At 40.1% G+C, this 18,886-nt stretch overlaps 2 protein-coding genes across 3 annotated transcripts; one reads left to right on the top strand and one right to left on the bottom strand.

Moving 5' to 3' along the window:
• The first annotated feature begins 5,339 nt into the window (after nucleotides 1–5,339).
• LOC133716794 (uncharacterized) lies at nucleotides 5,340–6,683 on the top strand. The gene has a single exon (XM_062143451.1). The coding sequence runs from the start codon at nucleotides 5,340–5,342 to the stop codon at nucleotides 6,681–6,683; it is 1,344 nt and encodes a 447-aa protein (XP_061999435.1).
• A 5,374-nt stretch (nucleotides 6,684–12,057) lies between these two features.
• Nucleotides 12,058–17,851, bottom strand: LOC133718605 (disease resistance protein RUN1-like). Of its 2 annotated transcripts, XM_062145473.1 has the most exons (7): nucleotides 17,199–17,851; nucleotides 15,702–16,797; nucleotides 15,185–15,493; nucleotides 14,224–15,097; nucleotides 13,856–14,139; nucleotides 13,170–13,766; nucleotides 12,058–13,081 (listed from the first exon to the last, which is right to left on the bottom strand). In XM_062145473.1, the coding sequence occupies exons 1-6, from the start codon at nucleotides 17,690–17,692 to the stop codon at nucleotides 13,173–13,175; spliced, it is 3,651 nt and encodes a 1,216-aa protein (XP_062001457.1). In that variant the 5' UTR covers nucleotides 17,693–17,851; the 3' UTR covers nucleotides 12,058–13,081; nucleotides 13,170–13,172. The 2 variants fall into 2 exon arrangements, with proteins under 2 accessions (XP_062001457.1, XP_062001456.1); XM_062145472.1 differs by having other exon boundaries at nucleotides 13,856–15,097.
• Nucleotides 17,852–18,886: the final 1,035 nt, after the last annotated feature.

Here is an 18,886-nt window from a genome sequence, read left to right as displayed (position 1 = left end):
CTGGGGGTGATCCGAGGCTCAGGCGGTAGCTCGCCTGGCAGTGTGTCCGTAGGTTACTCCTTTGGCGGGAATCAGTACCTCTGGCGGTACAATGAGCGTAGCCCAATATAGCTAATTATGCATGTAAATGTACATGTATGTACATAGATCTATCAATTGTCACTCGCACTTTCACGTTCACTCACCGAGTTGCACAGCACGAACATTCCGGCTAGGTAAAGCCGATCCGTGCTAAAGTCCTTGCATTCAAGGTAGAGAGAACCCTGCGGCCGAGATTGATCCTTCCTCGGCCCACAATCAACTGATTGGAAGTCAGATCGGCGCAAAGATCTACAATCTAGAACAAAACCTCGCTTGGCCTACCGGCCGCGAGTTGGCACGCCCGTGCACACGTCACCACTCCAGAAGGACACGTGTAAGCCAAAGAAGCCCTCAGCCCAGTGACACGCGGCCGGGACGATTTTTGAGCGAACAATTTGTGAAGCAGAGGTGGATGCCAATTATGCAATGCTCAGAAATATATACTTAAAGGCTGAAGAGCAGTTCATGTTGGTATTGAAGATTAACCACATTTTCATTAAGAAAGACTTAATATTACTAATGAATGAGAAAATTGCTATACAAGAAAAAGGGATGCCAACCCCAGTATTTAACTCAACTTGTCAAGTTTCACAAGAACCTTGATCAATAACTACCAAAGCTATTGATCAATGCATAATTCACATTTCATGGTTAGAGTATTACATAACCTTGTTTTTGATATTAAAGCATCAAAAGTATTTTAGCTTATAAGAGTCATATTTAATAGACATTGGTACCTTATTGACTCCACAAAGTAAACTAGTAATAGTGATTTTGACCTGAACTCAAAGTAGTGGTGATGAAGTTCTTGAATGGCCTGCAGGGCCAGGAACCCCCATCTCCACCCCAAGTTCATAAGACAATGCGAGTGCAACTGCAGCCAGACTTGCTGATTTAATTAAAGGCAAGGAAAAAAGAAAGCAGGGAGACACAGCTTCACTTGAAGCGTAGCCGTGGCTAGCTCAGAGAAGAAAAAAAATTCACCATGTTCATGTAAAATTATTAGACTCGGTTCTTAGACTTCAGATCTAGAACCACGAAATCACATCACCTTCCGTTGTTTTTCTTTGATGTTCTCTTCATTTGGTATTTTGGTTTACTTTTTTTTATTAGAGTACAAAACTTCATTCAAATATGATCAGTGTAGTGTTAGATGATGAGCACAAACAAGATCAAAGTTAAATAATGATACTTGAACAAAAACATTTATCTCTCATTCTTTCCAAAAGTACAAGTTCATACATTATATCATAAAATCTTGATTACAAAGTAGGCGCGCAGTGGCATACAAAGTGGCTTTTTATTTTCTTCTTTTGAACATGAAAGAAATATTACAAAGCTCAGGATCTTACACCACATCAAAGCAGAAATTAGGAACATGCAGAGTTGGGTTTTCTGAGATTGGACGGTAGCTTGTGCTTTTCATCTGCAAGACTTGTCTTTAATCTGTCATCAAAATCCTACTGCATTCTAATTTCTATAGAACACAAACAATTTCTTTATGTTCGACTCGTTCTGCACTGTGTTTCTATTTGTCTAATTAATTAATTGATTAATTTATATTTTGTGCTTTTCATACACTGATCAGAGTGAGTTTTGTTTTGTGAAACTTGTAACCCTAAATTGGCATGGTCACGATTGCTGATTCCTCCGCCAATCACCACTCTCCGAGGCCTGATTTTTACGGCCTGGGCGAAGGTTGTACCCGGGCATTCGGAGTGTATCACCCAATCATCAGTCTCCGCCATTGCCCTTGGTGGTGCACCTTCATAACTCATTGGAGTGCATGGTGGGAGATGATCCTCTACCAGTCTGCTTGCATGAAGCCATGAACTTTGGCAGGGCATTGACAAACTCCTCCAACAGTGTACTATTAGTTTTCTCAAATGTCTCACTTAAATTTATGCAATAATTTACTTATGCAAACGTTCACAGTAAACACCATATAATAACATCATTGATGCCAGAATTAAAGCTTTAGGTTTTTACAGTAAGAACCATTATCTTTTATGTGAACATGAACATAAAAAGCTTGCTCAAAATGGATTTGTGTGCAGGAACAAAATGGCGTGAACCCTTTATAACTTCATACGATGTGTTCAAATTTTCTTCATACGGGTAGGAATTGGATTGGGCAGATACCTGTGACGAAATGTAGCTTGCAGTAGACTGGGCCCAAGTGCGTAATACTGTGTGGTTTGGATGAATAAGGCCTTCAATACAAGGCAATATGGAGCCAGTAATCTGCAGATTCCGACCATTTTTTCTAGCATCTGCAGATGCAAGAATAGACATGTACATGTAAAGCAACCAACGAAAGGTGGTTTAGCAAGTAAGGCAGTCTTCGATCGCTTGTACAGTTTTAGTTCTAGCCTTTGTTGTATTTGTGAAGCAGACGTAGATGCCAATTATGCAGTGCTCATAAATAAGCTGCAGAGAAGTTCTTGTTGATTGTATTGAAGATTAACCACACACTTTCATTAAGAAATACTTTTTTTTTTTTTGACTTTGTCAAGAGGAACCCAAAGGCTTCCTAGGAAGCCCAAGATAAACCCCTTCGGCGCATGTGAAATGCTCCAACTGTGCATTGCAGCACAGTGCCTGGCCACTTTGACAGCTTCGGGGTTCGAACCTAGGTTGGGGAGCACACCCAACTAGGCAAGAACCACTAGACCACTTGCAGTGGTTCATTAAGAAATACTTAATATTACGAGTAGTGAATGAGTGTTTGAACCTAAATTTGGCAAGGCCCACATGGCTGATGATTAAGCTTTGACCTACATGAGACAGGCTTAAGCTATGGTGGGCCACGATAAACAAATGCATGTTGAGGTCCTACCGGCCCAAGTGAAGTTCGGCTAGCTTTACCTGAGACCAATCCTAGCCATGGATTGACTTGCTTAGACGAGGTCTGGCTCACCCTAGTCGAGGTTTGGTCAACTCTACTCATTTAGACATCAATACAAAATCGTTATGCTCATACACCGCAATTTACAAATAAAGAAATTTTAAGGGAACAAAAAGCAAAAGTACCTCTCACCCTACTTGGAGCACTGGTGCGGTTATTGTAATGCATTTAAGATACTTGAAGTGTTTACACATTCGAAGATAGACGTAAGTTGATTTGATAACAATATGTATAAGGGGCAATGATATATTGTTACGTCCCAAACCTAAATTTATCGATTTACTAGTCATTTGGACGGTAAATGATAATTACTTTCACCTTTTACTTTGTTCGATACTTTTAGTGGCCCTAAAAGTTGACTTTTTGTTCGGACCAGTTTTTGAGAAATTTTCCTTCATGAAAGTCGTAGAGGATGTTAAACCGAGTCTGAGCATATATGGTACGTAAAAATCAGAGTTTGTATGTGAAAGTTATAAGTGAAAAATTAAAGTTAGTATTCATGGTTATTTTGTATAAAAAGGGAAATTACTGTGGTAGGTTTCCAAATCCGGAAACCCACCCCCCTCGGTTAACTCTCTCTCTCCTCCCCCGCGTTCTCTCTCTCTCTCTCTCTTTTCTGGTTCATCGTCGGAACTCCACCGTCCGACCACCTCAAGAAGCGCAACTAGTCTTGATCGACGCGTCTCCTCCTCCTTGACACACCTGTGGTGGTAGATCATCGCATCGTGGCCGGAGAAGAACGAATCGAGGCTTGAAAGTTCACTGTAGCAATGGGAGGTCAACGCTGATTTCTTCCGATTCCGGCACCTCCGGCGACAAAACCAACCTTGCTTGACGCGCCTTGAGACACTCTTGAAACCCTCCAAGCCTTTTTCAGCAAATCAAAGCGTGGAGGAAGAATTGAAGGACGTGAGGAGGATTTCCATAAGGAGAGTTTGGATCGACGGCAGGCTTAGCCGTATACTATGAGTGGACGTTTGATTTTAAATAATGCATGCAATTATTTTCTGAATTAAGATTTTTTTAAAATTATCGTTTTAAATTATCGAGCATAGTAGTTGATTTTAAATATTGAATTATTTTATCGATTGGACTTTCGGATTGGAAATTGTTATGCTCGATTTTAGACTTATGATTTTTATTGAATTTTGACAAGTTTTTCCGAGGCGATTCCGGAATTATATTTATTTATTATTTCTCGCATATTGGTTTATGAATTCGAGAATATTTTGGCGTGCAGGGTCACTTCATTGGTATATATATATTTTTTCCGTGAGACTTTGGGGAAGTCTTATTGATTTTTCAATTTTCGTATGGATTTTAACCCACCATACCTGGGTCGTTTTATTTTATTGCTAGCTAGCCTATTAGTACTCCTCCCCGCTTACTACGTGTTTGAGGCTGAGTTGAGCAGAACCTGGGAGGTTCTCTAGCTTGGGAGGCTCCGACCCGAGTGTAGGAGGCTCCCTTATACGTATGGTGATAACTTCTTCCCCATACTTTATATTTATTTGACTAGCGGGGCTAGTTCGATTTCTTTTAACCAGCGGGGCTGGAATGTTCTCACGAATTTATGTGTTGCGAGAAATATATTTAATTTATAAATGCTGCATGCATTGGACTTTTAAAGAAATAAACGTGGGAAAGTATAAAATTCATTTTTTTTCTTTACAATTGCTTATTTTTGTCCACTCACGCTAATGTGTTTTTCACTTACTTTCCCCTGGGCCCTTTGGTTTCAAATGCACAGTTCGCAGTGTAGCTGTTCGGCTTAGGAGTTGAGGCTTACCACCATCACTGCCAACTATCATCCGTAGGTTACTAGCTAACCTACTTTGTGTATCATATTTCTTTGTCCTTAGACTGCTCTGATAACCATGAGACTTTTGTATTAATTTTGTAAACTATGGGTTGGTTGTAAACTTGTGTTATTTGGATTATTTTGATACTCTAAATTGTGGAGTTGTTCGGTTTTGGGAGCAGGGTGGCTTCAGGAATTTAAGGATGTTTGTTTAGCAGTGTGAAATTTGTTTTAACAGGTTTTGGGTTGTCCACTTTTAGGGGAAGTTCTGCCGAATTTTTTTGTAGGATTTTCTCAGAAAGTGGGCCCCGCAGGGCCACCTTGGATTTCAGGGCGGGTCTTGTTAGTTGGTATCAGAGCTTTAGGTTTTCCGATTCCTATCATTTATACTATCTTATATATTTGATGACATCTAGTATCTTTCGAGTGATGGCCCGACCGCGGCAGATCCCTATCATGTACTCTACGTACTAAACATTCAAGTGTATAAGGTAGTTGTCTTAGTGTCTTTGCTTGTGAATCATCTAATTTCCTTTTACCTCAGGTGCTATGCCTCCTAGACGCCGAACATGCAGGGAGACTCTTCCCGCTCCAGGAGATGGGAATGCTCCTAAAGGATTGGCGAACACTCTTGGACGTATTTTCCAGCAGCTGACTGCAGCACTTCCTGGCTCTAGAACTGATTTTGGCATGGAGCGAGCGAGGAGACATGGAGCGTATAGTTTTTCCTTTGCTCCTGAACCTATAGACTCCCAGAATTCGTTGAACCGAATAGAGAGAGTATTTACTAAGATAAATTGTCCGAAAGACCGGAAAGTGGGCTTGGCAGTAGACTATCTTGATGGAGTTGCTTTTGAATGGTGGCACCAGACCAGCCAGGAACCAGGGAATGTTGGCCCAATGACTTGGGATCAGTTCAAAATACACTTCAATAGGCGGTATTTTGGCACGGCCATTCGTGACAGGATGAAGAATGAGTTCTTGAATATAGAGAAAGGAGACAAGATATTGTCAGAATTTGAGCAGCGTTTCACTCAGTTATCCCATTTTGTACTAGACTTGGTAAGCACTGAGGAGGAAAGGATTTCTAGGTTTATTCATGGACTAGGGCATGATTATCTCCTGCAGTTGACGACTGTATCATTCTACACTTATCATGAGGTGGTTAATGCTGCTTTGAGAGTCAAAACTATGCTTTTATCTGTTGTTCGACCTCTGGATACGGGTGGCCCCAGCCAGGGTCCATCCAAGAGAGCTGCCTCCACATCTGGATCTGGATCCTCAGTAGGTAGTAGACAGAGTAGTAGTTCTAGTCCTGGATCTCGTTTTAGACGTGGGGAGCATGGTAGGAGATCTACTCAGGGACAGTTTGGCAGAAGCCAGTTTGGACAGAGCAGGGCTAGTTCAAGTAGTCAGAGCGGGGCTTCAGGTAGTCAGTCAGCTCAGTATGGGAAATATCAGACGAGTGGTATGTATCTTTACCAGCGGGGAGCGACACTTAAGATTGAGTGGGTTTTCAAGTATTGTAGCGTGATGGTTGATGGTATTAACTTGGAAGCCAACCTAATCCCTTTAGACCTTGTTGAGTTCGATGTAATTTTGGGGATGGATTTTCTAGGGACTCACCAGGCTAATATTGATTGTTTCCGCAAGGTGGTGGTGTTTCAAAGTCCAAGGAAGCAGGTAATTACTTTTCATGGTGAACGAGATGTCCTATCTTCTTGCCTGATTTCAGCCTTAACAGCTGGAAAACTTTTGAGTAAAGGTTGTCAGGCTTATTTGGCTCATATTGTGGATACTAATAAGGAAATGTTGAGTATTAATGGGAACATTCCAGTAGTGAGGAAATTTTCAGATGTATTTCCAGATGAATTACCTGGCTTACCCCTGTAAGAGAGATAGACTTTACTATCTATTTGCTTCCTGGCACAACACCTATATCTCAGGCACCTTACAGGATGGCCCCAGCTGAACTAAAAGAGTTGAAGACTCCGTTACAAGAACTAGTGGATAAAGGTTTCATCCAATCTAGTGTGTCTCCTTGGGGTGCCCCGGTATTATTTGTTAAGAAGAAGGATGGCACTTTGAAATTGTGCATTGATTACAGGAAATTGAATAGGGTTACCGTGAAGAATAAATACCCTTTGACTCGTATTGACGATTGTTTGATCAGTTGAGAGGTGCTAAAGTCTTTTCTAAGATTGACTTGAGATCGGGTTATCATCAGTTGCGGATAAGGGAATCTGATATACCCAAGACCGCATTCCGATCACGTTATGGCCATTATGAGTTCAAAGTAATGTCGTTCGGATTAACAAATACTCTTGCGGCTTTTATGGATCTCATGAATTGGGTATTCTGTCCTTACCTTGACTTTTTCGTGACTATGTTTATTGATGATATCCTGGTCTACTCCGAGAATGATAACCTTCATGCTAAGCATTTGAGATATGTGCTTCATACTTTGAGATAGGCTAAGTTGTATGCTAAGTTCAGTAAATGTGAATTTTGCTCAACAGTATAGGATTCTTGGGTCATATTGTTTTTGCAGAAGGCATTAGTGTGGATCCTCAAAAGGTAGAAGCAGTATTAAATTGGGGAAGACCTACCAGTGTGACAGAGATTAGCAGTTTCTTGGGTTTAGCAAGTTACTACCGGCGATTCATACAAGATTTTTCAAAGATTGCAGCCCCTCTTACTAAGTTAACCAGGAAGGGTGTGAGGTTTATTTGGTCGGAGGAGTGTGAGCAAAGTTTCCAAGAACTCAAGAGACATTTAACTGGTGCCCCGGTTCTAGCTTTACCTGATGATAGCGGAGAATATCTAGTTTACAATGATGCCTCAAGGCAAGACTTGGGTTGTGTTTTGATGCAACATGGAAATGTGATTGCCTATGCTTCTAGACAGTTGAAGCCACATGAGTTGAATTATCCGACACATGACCTTGAGCTCGCTGCTGTAGTGCTTGCACTTAAGTTGTGGAGACATTACTTATATGGAGCTCGCTGTCAGATCTTCACAGATCACAAAAGTCTCTAATATCTACTTACATAGAGTGAATTGAATTTGAGCCAAAGAAGATGGATGGAGCTGATTAAAGATTATGACTGTACTATTGAGTATCATCCTTTAATATTTCCTTTTAGACTTAAAGGGGTGAATCAATTACATTAATGAATTTAAGAGATATGTCTACAAATTCTTTGACCAATATTTTCTTCATTTAATTAAATTCTTTCCTATAATTTTTCTTTCCAAATAGCATTAATATATTGAATTAGGTAGTGTCAAGAAGTAGGCATTAACTTTTCTTTCCAAATATTGATTAATTTCATCCAAAAAAATAGCATCAATAAATTAAATTCGGAAAATACGTATGTCTAAATTAAGAGGTAAGCATAAATTTCATATGAGTAGCAGCCATTAATTATTAGGGAAAATCATCTGTACAGTACCTGACCTTTTCCCCATTCTAAACTTCAGTACCTCACGTTCAGAAAATATCAGAACGGTACCTGAGGTTTCGACCCCGACCGAAGATCGATACCTCGAGCCGTTAGCTCTGTTACGGAAACTGATAGCTGAAGGATATTTTTGTCTTTTCATGTCTTAATCCCTTATTTTTTCTATCAAAACATTTTTTTTTTCTCTCCCTCTCTCTCTCTCTCTCTCGTTCCCATTCAAACCCAGCAAACCTAGAATTCTCTCTCTCTCTCTCTGAAACCCAGCAAACCCAGAATTCTCTCTCTACCTCAACAACAGAATGTACAAGGAAGGGAAAACAATGAACCCGCAGTGACCATAACACCTCAAAATTCCAATTTCTGCAATTCTCCTCCAAACTGAAATTCAAGTATATAGCCAGGTAGAGCTTGACAAGGGGAACAAGTTTGATACCTCAGTCGAAACCAAACTTCGCCGGAAAATAGAGCAAACTTGCCGGAAAACTCAGAAACTTTTTCTCCTCGATTCTCTCTCTTGGCTCATCATCTGAATGAACAAATACCATGAATAGGTCGTCACATCGAGAGGATCCTTCTGATATAGGTGCGAGACCACAACGTGGCCGGAATCGGAAAAACCAGTCGGAGAAGCCACCACCTTCTCTCCTTCGATTCTTTGTCATTGGACGTTGTTTGACAAAACCAAAAGCACAGGGATGACGGCGACACCGAGACGAAGAAAAATAGGCCGGTCCGACGTCTGAAAGTGGCCGGAAAAAGGAGAAACAGCCGGGTCACCGTCGCTGATATTCAGGTCGGCACGGACCCGATCTGGGTCTCGATCTATAGGTTCCTTCAACGGTCAAGATCTTCTGCCATTTGAAATCAACGGTCCAGATGTAGCCAACCTGAAAATTCTATTTTTAATTATATTTCTGGATATTACCAACTTTCAAAAATCATTAAAAATAGCTCTGGTGTCTGAAAAATCCTTCAAGAATTCCTACGAACTCGTAATAACATCTAGTTTTATCCTACGAGCTCGAAAGATAAATTTTGATGAACCAAAAATTTAAATAATTTTCAAAACTAAAAATAGTTTAAACTAATAGAAAAAAAAATTTTGCTTTTTTTTTTATTTTATAAAAAAAAACTAAAGAAAACAAAAATTAAAGGGTAAATTGGTCATTTGATGATCAAAATATACCAGCCGTCCGTTTTTGTAACGAAGCTAACGGCACCAGGTACCGATCTTCGGTCGGGGTCGAAACCTTAGGTACCGTTATGATATTTTCTGAACGTGAGGTACTGAAGTTTAGAATGGGGAAAAGGTCAGGTACTATATGGACGATTTTCCCTAATTATTATATACAATCTAAATATAAGGGAAAAAACAAACAAAAAACAATAAACTCAAATATAACGTTTAAACCCTAGCTACATAAAAAAGAAAAAAACGAACAAAAGAATAGATATAATCATATGAATATGTATTTTTCACATTATATTTTCAAAATTTACAGGAACCCAACAAAGTTTGAATTCATATACATGTGTTATGCAAATCTATTGATCGAATGTATGTGCAAATTTATTGACTGAATTACATGAAATTTTTTCTATTCTTGATTGAAGAAATTTTTTATTTTATTTTTTAAATCTAAGCATGAGTGTAATGAAAAGAAAAAATGAAAAAGAAAAAAAGCCAAAATAATTTTTATTTTTTTAGAAGAAAGCTAAAATAACTTAGAGTCATTAGATTTTAAAATGATAAGATGGTCTTTTTATCAAGAATTACATGGCATGATTTGACAAATATGTGATATATATAGGTGCCATGACATGACACGACACCTAAGATTGAGGCCACAAATCATTTTCCTATGTATAATGCTTCGATTGCCATTCATCTAGGGATGGCAATGGGGAGGGTAGGGTAAGGGGATTAAATTACCATCCCCATACCCGACTTCATTCTCTATCCCTTTACCTGCCCCAATCCCCTTAATAAGATATCGGGGATTCCCCGTCTCCGTCCTCATTGGGGATTAGGTCCCTGTACCCGTCCCAATCCCGGTTAACAATATTACTAATTTATTATATAAAAATTTATACAAATAATTATGGATTGTAAAATATGAAGTTAAAATCAAACATCAAAATAAAATAAATTTCTTATTTCAATCAAGAAAAATTGAAATTAGAATTAATTAAGACTATGCCCTCAAGCCCGAGGGCAACGACCCTTTGAGAGAAACCCTACCTCGGCAACGTCCAATGTGCAAACTTCTCGTCCGGCAGCGGCCCTGGCACCTCGATTGGCCTTGGCCCCGCCGATGGTCACGTGGTTCTGCTGCCGGACGGGGACTGAATGAGCTATTCCGGTTGTCCATTGATTGGGTTGCTCAAGTTTCTGGCAGGTGATGGTTGGTTTTGAGTTTTCAGGCAGGCGATCTCTGGGAGGTGGCAGATCTCGTGTTGATAGAGGCTTGGATTGACGGCGCGATTCGAAGTCATTAGCGGCATCGATCGAGGATGGTGAAATCGAGACGAGTTTGGGGATGCAGCTTGTGGCAGCGCCGGTTTCGTCGTGTTTCTCGTGGCAGTGTGTTTCGCCGGGTTTTCAGGTGTGGCGAACTGTGGCGGTCTCGGGGCGGTGGGGATAGGACGGAGCAGACACTGGGGTGGGCTACACTGGTGATGCGGCTTGTTGCGGCGGGGGTTTCGTCGTATTTCTTGTGGCGGCGTGTTTCATCGGGTTTTCTAGCATGGTGAACTGTGGCGGACTCGAGGCGGCGAGAACAGGACGAAGCAGGTAAGGGGGCGGGGCTGCGCTGGTGGTTTGGTGGTCTGGAGGTGGAGGCTGGATCTCTGGCCATGCCATGCCTACTGGGCCTTGAGTGGGCCTTCTTCTTGGGCTACTTGGATTGCAGAATTTTGGGCTAGGGTTTTGCCTTAGGTCCATCTTTATGTTTTTAGTTAGTCTAATTACAATAATTCCTTGTATTAGGAAACTAGGCATTTATATGCTCTATGTCTGTAGCGTCTCTGGAGTAGTACCGAAGGAGGATATCCGTTATTTCTACGTATTTGAATGTATAATGAGTATGACTATATGTATGTACCACCTGTGGGTACTACCACTAGCTTCTTGTCTGTCTATGGTCTTAAATGACAGCGGAAGGGTATGTAACGGCCTATTCTGACTTGTGATGAATATAAATGTTGAATCTCATTCAAAAAAAAAAAAATCAAGAAAAATTGATATGTTGATAAAGATCTTTTATTAAAAGAATCTTCCGTTTTTTTATTATTAACAGAATTTAAATATTGACAAAAAATGAAGTTTACATAAATATTTATTTTATAAATAATATCAAAAATATATATATAATAAATAATACTAGTTTTTTTTCATACATGCTCTGCATGTGAATAGTTTTTTATTTAAGAAAATAAATAAAATAAAATAAAATAGTTATTGTAGAGAGAAAATAGTGGGAGAGAAAAGTGGGGATTGTGGGATTTTTTTTAAAATTTTCTTAATAAAAATCTACAAAGTAGATGTCATATTTACCCTTATAATTTAATTTATTCTCAAAGTTTTTTAATCTCCCCGTTACCCGATTTCCCCCGAATTTCTCTCCGTTAGAATCGAATACCCGATGGGTACCCTACCCGATGGGGATTTTTGCCATCCCACGATGAATGATAAATTGTCTAATATGTTTAAATAAAAGGACACATGCTTTTTTCAGGTACACAATTCAAGCAATCAGGATGTGTCGTTCTTTATACAAGCAAAACCGAAACACAGAAAAATGTGGGTAATATCAATTTTGCTTCCAAGCACAATATTAATCAACAACAGATAACAATGATAACAATGAGAGCATGACATCAACTGAAGACTAAGGCAACTACGAATTCAATGCACGCATTAGAGGAACAAACCCAAAGCTGCAGCAGCTTCTCTTACCGTGATAAGCAAAATCCATGGCCGTCCGGCGTCACAGATTCCAATGAACCAATGGACCCTTTTAGTTGCCATGACATCTTTGATTCCCCTCAACAACCGAATGGGCTGAAATTTGGGCCTCGTCGGTTGGTAAAAGTAATGGCCTTTATTGGGTTTTCTTTGAAAGAAATGAAGTAAAAGTCTGTATCTTTCACTCTCAGAACAACAAAAAGTCTGCATCTTTGAATCTTTCAGTCTTCCCAGTTTGATCTGAAGGAGCTATGTAGAGACTAGAGAGAAAAGATGCGGCATCTCCTCTCCCTACGCTCACCCAAAACCGTACTAACCCTCCCGCCAAAAACCCCACCACTCATCTCCTTCTTCTTCCACACCTCCCAACCCCAACCCCACCCCCACCACCCACAAACCCACCATGAAATCATTGGGTCTCCCTCCAGAGTCCAAAAGCTCATCGCTTTCCCAATCCGACCCTCTCCTCGCCAAAGAAATCTTCGACTTCGTCGCCCGCCACCCCCATTTCCGTCACTCCTACTCCTCCTACTTCACCCTCATCCTCAAGCTCGCCCGCTCCCTCTACTTCTCTCTCGTCGATCACCTCCTCCTCCGCCTCAAGTCCCAAACCTACTCCCCCTCCCCAGCTCTCTTCACCCACCTCATCAAAATCTACGACGAGGCCCATTTGCCCCAGAAGGCCCTCAAAACCTTCTACACAGTGTTCCAATTCCACTGCAAACCCTCGGTCAAGCACCTCAACCGGATTCTCGAGATTCTGGTCTCTTACCGGAACTTCCTCCGGCCGACACTGGACTATAACATGATCATCAACTGAGAATCTGGCGTCTGCTGTGAGGCCCTCAATTGGCTTAAACCTAGTCAATATCAAAATGTGATGAGAGAAATAACAAAGAAACTTACACGTACCAGTTCTCTATCTCTTCAATCTATAAGACGCGCTACCTGTTAATGAACCTGCCCACTCCGCCGCCGCCGCCTCTCTCTTTTTCTCTCTCTCTTTCTCTTCCGCATGGTAGCCAAAAGGATTTCACATCTGTCATGGTCACACTTGGGCCGGGTAAAGAAACGAACTCCGCAACTTGTGATACAATGTTGTTGTATTTCTGTCCTGAAATCGGGTGCATGAATTCCATTTTCTACTACAATCTCAAATGTGGCCTCAGTGTAATATCTTTCATTGATTGGCTTTCCTTGTTCAACCAGGCGATATTTAGACCATGAAACATATCCCAGGAACATGTGATCTGACTCTAGGAATCTGTCACTTTTGAAACGCCAACGGAGCAAATCAAAACTGAAAGCAGTTTTACCCTGATTTCCTGTTAAAGTACAGAAACTTCGAGCAGAGAGATGGGATGTTTCGATATTAGCACCCTTAAAGTTAGCACATATAGCGAATCCAAAGAACTGATTACAGAACCAATTTGGTGGTAGTTGCACCGTAATTGAAGATCCGCCACACTGATGGTTGAACCAATCGGGAATTTTATTCCTTCCAGCAAGACACATTTTGAAGGAAAGAACTTGCAGACAGTTATCCTATATATTGAAATGAACTGTTAACTTGACTTACAGGTAAATTTGTGTGTGTGTGTGTGTGTGTGAGAGAGAGAGAGAGAGAGAGAGACCTGACAATGAGAATGAGTTTCCACGATATCGTTAAATAGATTTGTTTGTACCAGCTGGAGGCAATTAGAAAATGTGAAGGAATGATGTGTCTGTTGCTGAGGTTTTAATTTTGGCTTTGAAACTGTATGCAAAGCTGTACAATCATGCGCATCTATGTACTGTATACTTGAAGAAAGTTCCGGTATTGATTTGAGACTCTTACAAGCTTCCACATTGAGACGTGTTAAACGAACCAGTTGATTCATTGTTGCAGGCAGGCTCTCAAAATTATTTCTGCGCAGCTCTAGTGTATGCAATGAAGATAAGTGAGCAATACCGTCTGATAACTCCAACAGATTGCAGTCACTTAAATTAAGAAGTTGCAGACCTGAGTAACTAGAATATTCTTGGACTGATGATGACCATGATGAAAAGGGTGCCATCATTCCTTTACATCCTGCACATGATAACGTTTCAAACTTCAAAAGTAAGATAGAGAATGGAAGTTGTGTTATACCACTTCCCTCCACTTCAAGGTCCCTCAAGAATTCTAAATTCCCCAAGTTTTCAGGCAAGTTAGAAAGCGCTGAGCACCCAGTCAGATATAGCTCCGTAAGATTTGCCAAGTTACAAATAGTGTTCGGAAGACAGAGGAGGCTTCTGCAGTTTCTCATACTTAACATTTCAAGCCCCTGAAGTCGATCAATCGATGAGGGCAGTTCCTTAATTGCAGTCTCATCTAAGTAAAGCTGTGGTAGCTTCATAACTTCTGAAATCTCTGGAAAATTCTCGAGGTTTGAGCAGCCAGAAAGATAAAAGTGTTTAAGAGATTTCAAATGAATGCTGCTCGGAAGAATCTTAAGTTTTTTACAACCTCTGAGATTCAAAGTAACAAGACCAGTAAGATTATTAATCGATGAAGGCAGCTCTTCAATTGCAGTATCATCTAAACAAAGCTCTGATAGCTCCTTCAAAATTACTGATATCTCTGGAAACTTCTCAAGACTTAAGCAGCCAGAAAGATTGAGGATTTTAAGAGATTTCATACCAATACTGCTGCTTGAAACACTCTTAAGTTCTTTGCAGCCTTTTAGACTCAAGAAAACAAGTTTTCTAAGAGCTGAAATGGATGGGTGAACCTCCAACAAACTTACACAACCTTCAAGATTCAGTCTCTCAAGATTTGGTGCCTCACTGAAGTCGGGGATTCTGTTAAGGTATTGACAGTGACTTAAGTTGATGAAGTTCAACTTTTCCAGAGGCTGCAAGTTAGAACAACCATATGAATTAAATAATTCATAAGACATCTAACGATAATCGACATTTACAAATCCAAATGATGATTTTACCTTGGTTCCTTCCCAAAGTTGTTCAATGAGACTATACCGCATGTCAAGATCAACAAGATTCTTCGGCTGAAAATTGGATGGTAAGGACTTTAGGGGGAATCCATGCCAGAGGAGAAGCCTCAGCTCATGAGAGAGAAACTTTAAGTCCCCAATCATGTGCTGTTTACAGTCATCACTTGGATCGTCACCAGAGTTGTAATGTATCTTGAGCAGCCGTAGTTTTGTCATTCTAACAAAACCTTCAGCATGTAAGTATACCTCTTTCGACTTTGACAAGTCCAGGAATATGCCTTCAACTGCTTCGGTAGCCTACATAACAGATAGTGGACATTAAGTGACTGCACATATCTAGAAGCTTGCCCATTTAAGATTATAAGGTTAATACAATCATACAAGCTTTCCATGCATGAATTTGATTTTGGTAAAAGCTTATACTTCCTACTAAACAGCAGGTCCATATAATATGAAAAAGAGCTATATCACAATCATATATAAAACATATGTATATAGATCTCACCGTATTTGGAGTTAACACCTTAGTAGCATCTTCATAACTCCACAACCTACTGCGTCTCCCAGGCTCCTTAACAGATTCTTGGCGGACAATTTCCCGACCCATTTCCTGTAGTAAATCATGTGTCTCGACCATGTTCCAATCTGAGATAGTAATGAGAGCTCTATCAGCTAGAACTCTTAATCCACAATGGGAAAAAAAGCCACAACCATCTAGGATTTTTATTACATAGCCTTTGCTTATCCCTTTAAAGAAGCATGCAATATCTAGAAATATCTCCTTCTCTAAATCATCCAGTCCATCAAAGCTTGTTCTAAGCACGTCCTGTATTTCTCTGTGCGGGATTTTCTTTATTTTCTCCAACACATCTTCCCACTCAAGTGGACTTTTGTTATTAAGAAAAGCTCCCAAGACTTTAAGTGCTAAAGGCAGACCTTGAGCATATTCTATGACACACCTTAAGAGATGATTGTACTCTCCAGTGGGTTGGTTTGTTCTGAAGGCATGCTGCCTAAACAGTTCAAGAGCTTCATTATCACTTAAGAAAGAAGGACTATATGTCGCATCAACACCGCTGAGGGACTGTATATATCTAGTTGTTATAATGATTCTACTTCCACTACCGAAGGAATGTCTCCCAACTAAGGTTTCAATCTGGGCAAAATTGTCTACATCATCGAGAACAAGAAAAACTTTTTTCTTACCGAGCCTTTCCATTATCATGTTGGAACCTCTGTTCAACATGCCTAGATCGTGCACCTTTTCCTTCAAGATTTTGGATAGAAGTTCTTCTTGCATTTGTATTTTACCCTTCTTCATGAAACCTTCATTGACATTTTCAAGGAAGCAATAGTGCTCAAAATTACAGGCGATTCTATCATAAACAGCTCTAGCAATCGTTGTTTTGCCTAAGCCGCCCATTCCCCATATTCCAATAATGCAAACATTGTTGACTGCAGGGTCTGCAGGACATAATAACAAATCCATTTCCTTCAAGTGGGTGTCCATTCCAACCAAGCTGTTTGCTTTACTTGAGGATATGTGAATCAATTTATTAAATATATCCTCTACAATGTCGTCAATGAGCTTAGCATCATCCCTACGAAATTTTGAAAACAGTATTGTAAACCATATACGAACACTAAACTTTAAAAGTGAGGTGAAATGCAAACCATTTACAACCAAAGCAAGTAAATCCCAATTAGAATATATGGAACCAGCTTGTACGTTTGAAATTGTCACCATGATTATTAATTTACAATTTATGGTGAAAATTTTCAAAGTCAGTGTGCTCTTTCAAGCTTATAGATGACAATTAAGGAAGTCGGCGGTTCTTTCTATGCTTCTAGCATCATAAAACACGAACCTAGGTAGGATCTGCTTAGTTCAGTTACATTGCTATACATAAATTACGTACGAACCATATCATAATTTAATTAGAATGAAGAAAATTTCAGTGGAGATATCTTTTGATGCATGAAGAGAAGAAAGAAAAATTACTTGTAATCACGCGAGTCCCAGCCAGACAAGTAGGTAACTCTGGTTAGAGCGGACTTCCAGCTCTGCACATCTTCATTGGGGGTGTTAGGATCATGTTCATATTCGGCAAAAGCTTTTGCGAAACTTCTCTTGAGTCTGCGAACATCAGAGGGATCTATTTCGTAGAAAACGGGCACAACTATCTGCTTCCTTGTATCCATGCATTCCAGGATTTTTGCAAGTTCTTTTAAGCACCATGTGGAGGCAGCATAGTTTTGAGAGAGAACTACTATTGAAAGCCTTGACTCTTGAATGCACATCAGTAACTCAGAAATGTCATCACCTTTTCTGAGCTCTTCAGCATCTATGAAGGTGCTTATTACTTTCTGATCTAGAGCTTTGTAGAGATGGCCGACAAAGATCTTGCGAGTGTCCTGACCTCTAAAATTCAGGAAGACATCATAGTTGAAACAACGGCTAAAACAAGAACAAGAAATAGACGAAGGAGCAGCCATCTCCAACCACAAGGTCGAAGCTCGTGCTAATCCAGTAATGAACTAGAATGCAAGAAATGAAATACTTGATTTGCCGATAGGAATTAAGGGGATTACTTGCTGTTCAGTTGGATGGATATCGAATAACTTCACACAAGGGGTAGGGGCCCAAGAATTCAATCATGATGAGACACTGTAATCTCTTATCACATTTTTTTGACTTAAGATTCCAAAGCACTATGGACGGCCGGCCACTTAGAGCAAGTTCACCCGTAGTCAAGAAAAGGCAAAGTCGAGAAGTCAAGAATTCGACCGGTCAAGTTACTATTCACTGTCACTGGACATGGGTTTACACCCGTTGTTTTTCTTGCCCGGTCAACACTGTTCACCTTTTACTGTTCACCCAAAATTCACTATTCACCAGTGGGTTTTCAGTGTTTAAATTCAATGTTCATTTTTACTGTTCATCGGTTTTTAAAAAAATTGCAGTCTATCACCTCATTGGTGCGTTCCCTCCACGCCTTGTCTCCTCCGCGTCACTCTATGGTTGTCAGTTGCAATAGTCACCTCACATGCATACTGGGCGAGCTGGCAGCTGGGCAACAAATTAGTCATGAACTTGCCTTTTATTTTGACTAGGGGCATCAAAAGCCAAAACATGGCTGGTCAAAGATGGACCGGTGGAGTTGCAAAAATTGCCTTGGCCGGTCAACACGTCAACATTCTCCCAATTTGCCCGGGCAAAGTCCAACCGCTGGACTTGCTCTTAGGTACTGCCTAGGTGCTCGTACAAAAAAATATTTAAAATATATTTTTAGTTAAAATATAAAATCAAGTTTTTCTTTTTCAGGATAAGCGATAGTTTCATTAATATGATAATATTACAAAGAAATTTGTCATGTTTGACTCGATAAAAGTGAATTTCAATTTTCCACGTAGAGAGTACAAAAGATTCAAATAATAATTAAACCCCGTACTGTGTACCAAACGAGAAGCCAAACGCCCACTTCCTCAACTATCACTACCAAAGGTCAAGTAGTGCCTCGTGAAGTATGAAACATAAGGTAATAAAGTAGGTTTGAGCCTAATTATGTTTCAAATATTCCTATTTGCTATAAAACTGGTGGAAAAGCATGATTTTATCTATTTATGAAATATCTCTATATTTTCAAGTGAAGTATGTCTATTTGCAAAATATGCAGAGTTTATATATAT

This window comes from Rosa rugosa, chromosome 6 (genome assembly GCF_958449725.1).
Source record: "Rosa rugosa chromosome 6, drRosRugo1.1, whole genome shotgun sequence".
Lineage (NCBI taxonomy): Eukaryota > Viridiplantae > Streptophyta > Magnoliopsida > Rosales > Rosaceae > Rosa > Rosa rugosa.
The sequence above is the reverse complement of the archived record's forward strand: the minus strand, read 5'-3'. Positions and strand labels throughout refer to the sequence as shown.

Excerpts from the sequence above, each read along its gene's own strand:
- LOC133716794 (XM_062143451.1), top strand. The coding sequence starts at position 5,340 with ATGCCTCCTAGACGCCGAACATGCAGGGAGACTCTTCCCGCTCCAGGA.
- LOC133718605 (XM_062145472.1), bottom strand. The coding sequence starts at position 17,692 with ATGGCTGCTCCTTCGTCTATTTCTTGTTCTTGTTTTAGCCGTTGTTTC. Across the intron at positions 15,494-15,701 it reads AGGTGTTAACTCCAAATACG|GCTACCGAAGCAGTTGAAGG; the intron begins GTGAGATCTATA and ends TCTGTTATGTAG. Across the intron at positions 13,767-13,855 it reads AAACTCATTCTCATTGTCAG|GATAACTGTCTGCAAGTTCT; the intron begins GTCTCTCTCTCT and ends TTCAATATATAG.